The sequence below is a fragment of the Carassius gibelio genome, chromosome B12 (assembly GCF_023724105.1).
Source record: "Carassius gibelio isolate Cgi1373 ecotype wild population from Czech Republic chromosome B12, carGib1.2-hapl.c, whole genome shotgun sequence".
Lineage (NCBI taxonomy): Eukaryota > Metazoa > Chordata > Actinopteri > Cypriniformes > Cyprinidae > Carassius > Carassius gibelio.
The window spans coordinates 1,820,696-1,830,875 of record NC_068407.1 but is presented as its reverse complement, the minus strand read 5'-3'; the positions used below and the strand labels follow the sequence as shown (position 1 = coordinate 1,830,875).

Below are 10,180 nucleotides of genomic sequence, written 5' to 3'. Positions count from 1 at the left end.
TTTGTAGGCATTCAGTGTTTGTAAAAGAGCAGCGGGAACATTCTGAGAAACATCTCCTTGTGTGTTGCATGTGTGAAATGAAGTCACACCAGGAACAGAAGTGTAAATGTTTTGTTTCTCTTATCTTAACGCTCTATTAACATCCAGCTCATCAGAAAGCGGCTCCTAGAGCGTTCTCACCTTCACCCCGCCGGTCCCTTCAGCACTGCTGTTCATCATGGCATTAAACGAGGCGAAGAGATTCCTCAGGGACTCCATGAAATCATTCTCGCCTTTGTTCTCGTAGAGCCTGAAGGAAAACACACAAACAGCAGATGATCAGGGGCTCGAGCGGCGAGAATCATTTCATCTGAATCATCAGAGAGGCATGTGTTTGGAATGCAAATCCATGACATCAAACTAGCCGGAGCAATACAAATCCACATCAAAAACAATGTGTCAACCTCCACACACACACACACACACCTGTTCACACCTCTAAACTAGCCCCTGATTACAGGCTGATCAGATTGATGAATTGCTTCGTAATCTAGTTTGAAGGGCAGAGAGCTGACGGGCCGTTTCGGGCGCTGCTCCAAAGAGCCACAAAAACACCGGGAGGATTCCCGCGCTCTCGCTTTCATTAAACGCTCGCCGAAGGCCTTTGCTGATGAGATTAGTGCCAGCTGATTTTCTGTGCTCTGGTTACGGTGAGAGACAGATATTCTCACTCTCATCCAGAAGGTTTACATTAGACCAGCCCTCCGTGCATCCACACACACACACACACACACTTAGTTAATGGCCTGTCAAATATATCGAAATATTCTTCACACTCCAGTTAATTAATTATTTTGAAGTGCTTTACCCTCGTTAATTACTAAATAAAGGGGAGATATGGTAGATTTTATTTGTATTTTTAATCAAATGCAGAAGTCATATTTAACAAATCAATTTGAATAAAAAATTCAAGAAATGCTGAGGTCATATTTAATCCCAAAATCAACTGAAAAAATAAGGAATTATAATTAGCAAAAAAAAATTAAAACAAAAATCTATTAATAAAAAATTGAAAAACAAAAAGCAAAAGTCATATTTAATCACAAAATAAAATAGAATAATAAGAAATTATATTTTGCAAAAATAAATAAATAAAAGTAAACAAACTGTCAAGAAATGCTGAGGTAATGTTTAACACTAAAATCAAATAATAATAAAAAAAAATATATATATATATACACATTTTACAAAAATCATCCAATCAAAAAATGAATAAATAAATGTTAAGAAATGCTGAGGTCATATTTAAACCCAAAAATCACACAGAAAAAAATAAGAAATTACATTTTGCATAAATAAACAAATAAATAAAACAAACAATCTGTTATTATGAAATGCTAAGGTCATATTTAACAATAAAATATAAACGAAAACTAAATAATTTGTATATTGCATTTTATAATTGTATTTTGCAAGAATTAAATAAAATAAACATCGAGAAATATTTAATAAATAAGTAATTGTTTTTTGCATAAATTATTCAAGGTCATATATAATCAAATCAAAATTATATATACCATACATACAAAAAAAAATGAAGAAAATAATTATCCCATTGCTGTAATGACAGAAAAGAGTGAAGCACTTTTGTAGGCATTCATCATGGTAGCATGTCTTTAGGCTCATTATAAAATAAAAACAATATTAATGTGAAGATTCTGAGAATTGTTCGTGTGCGTGCGTTTTGTGTATTTGTGCAAATAATCGTATGTATAGTTTAAATGTTTATTTTAAAAATGATTATTTTGACTTTTTTTTGTGAATGCTGGTTTAAAGGAAGGAGAATAATGCAACAGAAAGATCCTGAGCAGGGCTGCAGTAAACACTGAAACTGATGAACATCTGATGAAACTTTCCTTCTGACACCGATAACTATTCAATCTCACGATAATTGTTAATTTTGTCCATATTTCTCATCATTTCCACCGTAGTCTGAAGTCCTGACTGGGAGGAGTGTGCGGTCGGGTCAGGCATGTGTTGGGGAGTCTGTGAGCGAGCAGAGAAGTCATCAGATCAGACTCTGCTCATTAGTGTCTCTCTCAGCATTCAGGCAGTTAAAGAGACACCATCATATACTTCACCTGCAGACAGCATGCTAATCACCAGCGCTGAACTTCATTACTCAACACATCCTCCGTCTCCCGTTCCACTTCCTGTCTGCCTCAAACACATCCTCCATCCGTCAGGAAACCAGGGCACTTCAGTTTGATAAAGGTGTGCCATTTCAGATCTGCACATTAAATCTGTCTCTTAGCCTTAACTGCAGCTTATTGGCTGGAAACCCATAGTACGAAGGAGGAAAAGAAAGAAGTGTTGGAGTATATGTTGGATACGCCAACATTTATTATCTGTTAGCTTTATGCAACTTGTTAAAACTGCACACTATAAAAATAGTAAAGCTGCACAGTTCTGATAAAAGATTATGTGAATAAAAAAAATAAAAATAAAATAAAAATAAAAAAAATGTAAAAAATAAATAAATTAATTAATTAATTAAAATATTAAAAAAAATATATTATATATATATATATATATATATATAACAAAATCAAATCAAATCAAATTAAATCAAAACACACAAAAAAGAAAATTCAGGTGTGCTGTTTCTGTGGCTGCACAATTTGGCCAATATGCTGTGATTATATATCAAAATGGCTATAAAATTGCTACTAATATTATTGGCTATATAATATTTTAATGTGAAAAAAAAACTCAATATTAGTAGTAATAATAACAACAACAAGCAGTTATAATAACAGCAATTATTATCGCTGTTAATAACAATAATAATTCCCTGGTTCAGACTACGAGCACAGCTCTGTGGATTTGAGTGATGTGATATCCCTAAAGCTCAGATGTGCAGAGAATAAAACAGAAGATGAATCTGAACGCACTGGTTGAAGAGAACGCGGGATCTCACGATGAACTTGAAGATGTTCTCCAAAGCCTTCAGAGCTTTCAGCAGCTGCTCCGTCAGCTTCTCGGCGTTATCCACGTAGTTCTTCAGGACTTTGGTCAGCTTTCTGAAGACATCAGCACACAGTGTGTCACACATGAAGACAGAGCACACACTGGCACAGAGAGGGCAGGATGATGTCACACTCACGTGTAGGCCAGGGTGGCACTGAAGTGCTTGCGGATGTAGGTCTCCAGAACCGGATTGAAATGATGGAACTTCCTGTCTGCGATTAGTCCGATTATGAAGACCTGTCAAAAACAGAAGACTCTTATTACACGTAATAAAAAAAAAATAATAATAATTATTATATATATATATATATATATATATATATATATATATATATATATATATATATATATATATATATATATATACACATTACTCCAGCCTTCAGTGTCACATGTAACATCAGTCGATCACATGATCATTTAGAAATCATTATAATATTCTGATTTATTATGAGTGTTGGAAACAGTTCTGCTGTCTCATACATTTGATCAATAAAAGGTTCAAAAGAACTGCATTTATTCAAAATAAAAAATTATAATAATATATTTCCTTTACTATCACTTTTTATCAATTTAACACATCCTTGCTGAATAAAAGTATTGATTTTATAAAAAAAAGAAAGAAAAAAATTACTGACACCAAATTAGTGGCCAGTAGTGTATATTGTTTTTACAAAAATATTTATATTTTAAAAACATAGCTTCTTTTTTTTTCATCAAAGTATCCTAAAAAGCATCACTTGTTCTGAAAAAATATTAAGCAGCAGAACTTTTTCCAACTTTGATAATGAATCATCATATTAGAATGATTTCTAAAGGATCATGTGATAATGATCATAAAAATTCAGCTTTGCATCACAGAAATAAATGATAATTTAAAGTAGAATAAATTAAAAAAAATATTTTAAATTGTAATAATATATCACAATATTACAGTTTTTTCTGTATTTTTGATCAAATAAATGCAGGCTTGATGAGCAGAAGAAACTTCTTTCAAAAACATTAAAAATAGTAATGTTTCCAAACTTTTGGTCGGTACTATATATATATATATATATATATATATATATATATATATATATATATATATATATATATATATATATATATATATATATATATATATATATAATTTTTTTAGTTATTACTACTACTATAACCTACTATAATTCAGCACAAAACACACACAATACTCAGACTGAGCTGTTCAGATTATGCCTAAATCCTATTATTTAAAAACGAACACATTAAATACTGGGTCAAATTAAACCATTTGTATAAAAGCATTATTATTAGATTTAAAAAAAAAAATGAGAAAGAAAAACTGTTCAAAATTAAATCTAATTAATGCTACACAGAAGCGCTGATAACATTACGTAGTTGCTTATAACAGACAGGAAAATAATAAAAAAATGACATGAGAGCTGTTAAAATATGTAAATACGTCTTTGCCTGATTTAATCCTACTCTTTCAAAACTAAAGTCTTATATAAAGTAAGCCAATTAATGTTTAGTAGAAGTGATGACAACATTTCATTGTAATTTGTAAAAGATATGAAACCATTAAGTGAACATCACACAACAGACTCAGAGTAAGCAGTTAAAATATGTAAATATATATCTGAATAAAATTAATAACACTACTTTAAGATTAAAATATTAAAAGCAGGGGAAACTGCAAAGACACATAACATCTTGATATCACTAATAGAATAATAGCATTTTGTTCTCATTAATTATAAGGGTTGGGTAGGAACACTAATCAAATATGATATTTAGTATGAAAACCTCATATATAAATATAAATGCAAAAATATTTCCAAAAAAAAATATTTTGGTATAAAATTTATTTTGGAATTATTTTTGCATAATATATATATATATATATATATATATATATATATATATATATATATATATATATATATATATATATATATATATATATATAAATGAGGTTTTCACATTTAATATCACATTTTGTGTGTGCATGTGTGTGTACTTTATTTTTATTTTTTTGTGCAGATTTATGTAAACACACATGCCATGAGATTCTTACCAGAGCATCAAACACAAGAGTGTCAAAGGTTTCACTGTCTGAGTTCTCCATCATAATGTTGAAAAGGGCGTCCAAAGTGTCCTGCAGAAACTAAACACACACACACACACACACACACAGATTAGAAGATGAAACAGAAACACACACACACCATAGTTTAACAGGATGATTTTAAGAACTCTGTGCTTTGCTCTGTATCATTACTGAGAAAGCATAAATCAAATTAATCAATCAGATTTTGTCCCGACTGGCAAGTAAATGTATTTAATAAAAGATACTTAGGTGACAAAGACAAGACATAAATAAATAAACAACTAAAGACAAACAAATAATTCAAAACAATTCAGAACGAATAAACTAAATTGAAAAAAAAAACACAACAAATTATACAAATGAAGGAAACTAAAACAAATTAAATAAATAAATGAACAAACAATAAGTTGAATCTAAGAAACATAAATAAAAACAAACAAATAAGACAAAAACAAATAATTAAAAACCATTAAAAACAAATAAAACTAATTATACAAATAAATAAAACATAAAAAAGACACAAATGAAGCAAACAAACAATAAAACAATGATAAAAAGAAATACCCAAAATGAAATAAATAAATGAACAAATTAAATTGAAAGAAAGAAAGATTTTATTCATTTATACACTGAAAACATTAAAGCACGTGTAACCACGAAAGGGCAAATATAACAAAAATTTCCCTGAGAACTACGGATGTAACCAAGAGCAAACTGCATTATACAACATTATAAAAACAAGTGCATGATACCGGTTTCTAGAAAGTGTTGACAAGGATCTTTTGTTAAAACACTTCACTGCAAACAGATTCTCACACACACACACACACACTGAGGTTTATAAATAAGATTGTTTTGCACATTTGCTCTATTTCTGCACTTACAAATTCAGTGTGAAAACTCATTTAAAAGCTGAAATGCTCCACCTGAGCACGAGCAAGTGTTTGTGTCTGGCACATCTGCTGCGTGGCCTCTACTTACAGTCCCTGCGACGAGAGGAAGAGTGTGTCCTCCAGGGGAAATAAATAAACACCAGAGTCAAGTAAACAAGTCCCAACACATACAAGAGTCCAAGTCTATAACGGCCACCAATCTGAGATCAGATTCTCATCTTAGGTGCACACACACAACTCAGACAGCACTCATAAAGAAAGAGCAGGAGATGGTGAAAGAGAGAGAATTATTCTAATGAATTCACGCTGGAGATGATTCTTTCTGTGAAAAGAAAGTTTGCTTCAGTCGTGCAAAGATAACATTCACTAGGATATTTGTTCACTGAGCTGGAACCAATAGAAATAGGAAATATTTGAGGATGAGAGTCGATATTTGACACTAGGAAATGACAAATCTCAATTCAGCAATTCAGGTTCTGAATGTATGTAATGATTTTGTTTTTATTTACAATAACGATTTTATAAAGAATATAAAATATATAAAGCAGATATATTTTAAGCAACTATATATTTTATCAATTAAAATATACAATAATGCAATTTTATATATTTTTATACAATTTTATATATTTTAGCATGCCCTTGCATATTTTTTTTTTCAGCAGATCGATATAAATTGTATATTTAAAATATAAATAATGCAATGAATATTTAAATACACTAAAACCAATACTGCGTTCGTTTTGATATAATTGTATTATTTTCTAGAACTGCTTCACTCCAAAACTTTCATTTGAATCGTAAGAATCATTTGTTCATGAGTCACACTATACAATTTGGGCTTTACATTCATACTTGCTTGAACATTGAGGACACTGGAATATAAAGATACTGTATCTTATCGATTATTTCTTTATCACTTAATTGCTTTCCTTCTCGCATTCAATAAAAAAAATCTCAACTAAATTAAAAGCAAATGATTCAGTGGCGAAACAATTAAAGTTGTATAATTTTTAGTGCATAAATGCATAACAGATTTTACATTCTTGTGATTCAAAAGTATTGGAGTGAATCAGTTGAAGCAGTTCTAGAAAATAATATAATTATATTTTTTAAAAAAATGGTATTTTTTTATAAAAACAAGTATTGATTTTAGTGTATTTAAATATCCATTGCATTATTTATGTTAAATATAAAGTATATATATATATAAATCTACTTGAAGAAAATATACAAATGGACTCTAAAATATATACAATTATATAAAATATGCAAAAGTGCATTATTAAATTAAAAGTAATATTATATATTTAAATTATGTAAAGCATGTAAACTGTAAATTATTAAATATCTAAAGAAATGTGAAATAGTATAATACTTTTATTTATTTACTGATTTAACCAATTGAAAAAAAAACAGTTATGGAATTTAAATACAGTACAGAATTTAATTATTCACTCGATTTATTAATTAAACCTAGTTTTAGTTTATTTAAACATTGTATTGTTAAATAATGTCGTCCCAAAGGCATGTCAACTTCCTCCCCAGATGTCCTAGAAGAACGTCTCATCCTTCAAATGTCAGATAATAAATAAACGGGGCGTAAATGTAGCGGTGCCCTTGAATCACTGCAGATGTTTCCTCCAGTGCGTTTACAGTGAAGTGAGCGATCCGTGCCATAGGAACACAATAGCCATCCTGCAGCATTATTAGATCGTCCTCACAGCTTTCATGCGGCCGCAGAAATCCAATTCCAAACTTGGCAGTGGTGGGAAGGTGTTTTAGTACACAGCGTGAGGAAAGTACATAATCATGTTGAGTGGGACGCCTGCAGGAAACATTCAGGGAAGTCTGTGTGTCTGTCGCTCTGGGTGGTGAGCGCTGAATTATTCACTCGGTGTCTGGCCAATAAACGCACTGCTGGGTGATAGGGGTGTGTGTGTGTGTGTGTGTGTGTGTGTGTGTGTGTGTGAGAGAGAGAGAGAAGCACACATACTGTAATTGTAGTTAACCCGTTAGTGTGTCTTCTGCATAGTAACAGCTGTTTGAATTAGCAGCTTCCTACAGGCCACCCAAAGACAACTTTAAACTGTAAGCACACCTCCGATTTGAATAGTTTTAATGCAGTTTTGAAAATATTGCAATGTATCTGTGGTTGGGCCTTATCCCAATTACTACTAGTTACACTATAAATAGATCATCATGGTTCATAATCCTCTTAGTGGTTATGTATTTATTACAACAAATGCCCTATTCTGAATGTGTAGTTTTAATTATATGAACATTTGGGTTTGATTTAGGTTGATTTGAATCTCACAAACTGTGTATCAGGGCTCCGCCAATTAATTACTTTAAAGTTTTATTTTATATTTCATATAAAAACTGATTTTTTTATTTTGTTTAATATATTGTCATTTCTTTTTATTTTATCTTTTATTTTAATTTACATAAACATTTACTTTATTTAAATTTTATTCTATTTTATATTTTATAATTCATTTTTATTTGACATTTTACATGTTACATACAAAATACTTTATATTCTCTCTTTTATTTTATATTTTACATTTCAATTTATTAAATATTTTATTCTACCTTTACTTATTTAAATATTGCCATTTTTATTTATTATTCTACATTTATTTATTTATTTTTAATTAGAAATAATTTATTTTATTTCATTTTAAATGAATATTTTTCTTTTTTATATATACATTTTATGCACAATATGATAGACAGGCAGACAGACGGATAGATAGAACAATAACAAATGCAATAGCTGATGTTAACCAACCAACCAGTCTTGTACCGAGGTGAATCTTGAAATGGTGTTTGCTAGACCTTTGCTACATGCATTCAGGAGTAACGTGGTGATCGTCTACAGTTCTGGTCGGCGGTTTTATATTTATGTGGCAGAGACATGGCAGAAAGAGTCTGTTAGAGAGAGACTGAGGAGATATTTACAGCACACAGAGTCTCTGCCTCCATCTTTCTCAGCGCTGACAGCTCGAGTGTGTTTCCCTTCAAACACAGCCGGAGAAATCAGTCCATGAGACACATCACCTTCAGGAGCAAACTGGCATTCAAACACATGATCCGTGAGGGGAAAAGTCACAAAATCAACAGAGCTGGGCCTCACCTCAGAGGGGTTTTTAAATCATATGCTGCATACGAGCATAACACTCTACAATAGACTGAAATTATGATTACAAGAATCACTCCATTCTGAATCTGTAGGTTTAATTACATGAGCTCATACAGTTTGTATCAGGGTTAATTCAATGCATTGAATTATTTATTTTTTTCTTCATGGATGGGCATTTTCTGAATGTTTAAATTCGAAAGCTTATTTTGCGTTAGATATGATGAAACTTATTTCAAGCATTTCTATAATTTCACAGGGCCAACCACACACCCTACTGGAAACACTTCCAGAAATGACATTTCTAAATATATCTCAGCATGTGTTGCTGTTGCCTTCCCAAAAAATAAAAACGAATAAGCAAAAAGCTTTGAAGTGCGTTCATCAGAGAGTTCATAGCATAAATCAAAGAGGAAGTCTCCACTCCAACTTCAAACGTTTACATTAGCAGCACGGACGTCTGCATGAATCCAAACGGACGTGAGTTTGTGTGTCTGTCCGTCAGATGATGCACACGTACCTTGACCACCTCGCCTCCCTCCACCTTCATCAGCTGACGGAGGTTCTGCTGGAGCAAACTGATGTTGGATCTCCACTTCAGCAGCCCCAGGAGATCAACTACAGGAGAGTAGAGAGAAACCGCATTAGTGCATTCACCTCGCCACCCTGCACATGAAACATTCATCATAGAGAGACATATGAAGAACATGAGCTCCGGTCAAACCTTAAGCCCTGAGAGGAACCGATTTCACTGCGGTTATCAAGAAAATCGAAATCTTGACGAATACGAAGCAGTTTATCAATCAGTGTAAATAGATTAGGGAATCACCCACAATGATTCGCGTTCACAAATGTTCTTTAAATGATTCTTACTGGGTGAATCAGACTCAGGGAAACACTCATGAGAGTTTACAGTTCAGCCGGTTCAATAGACACGGTAACAAGCAACCTCAAATGAGGCATTCCAGCAATCACGTGAAAACAAGCCATAGTGAAATGACGTAATCTGGTGAGACGAGGTCTTTTCAGCAGTGTGTTGAAAAA

General features: G+C 31.8%; 1 protein-coding gene across 2 annotated transcripts in view; it reads right to left on the bottom strand.

Moving 5' to 3' along the window:
• LOC127968800 (dedicator of cytokinesis protein 1) overlaps positions 1–10,180 on the bottom strand; it is a 197,216-nt gene that overhangs the window by 129,577 nt on the left and 57,459 nt on the right. For both annotated transcript variants that reach the window (XM_052570141.1, XM_052570140.1), the window contains exons 19-23: positions 9,657–9,754; positions 5,069–5,158; positions 3,146–3,246; positions 2,934–3,062; positions 181–289 (exon numbers count right to left, since the gene is read on the bottom strand). In XM_052570141.1, the coding sequence (XP_052426101.1) occupies positions 181–289; positions 2,934–3,062; positions 3,146–3,246; positions 5,069–5,158; positions 9,657–9,754 (527 nt within the window). The remainder of the gene's footprint in view (positions 1–180; positions 290–2,933; positions 3,063–3,145; positions 3,247–5,068; positions 5,159–9,656; positions 9,755–10,180) is intronic.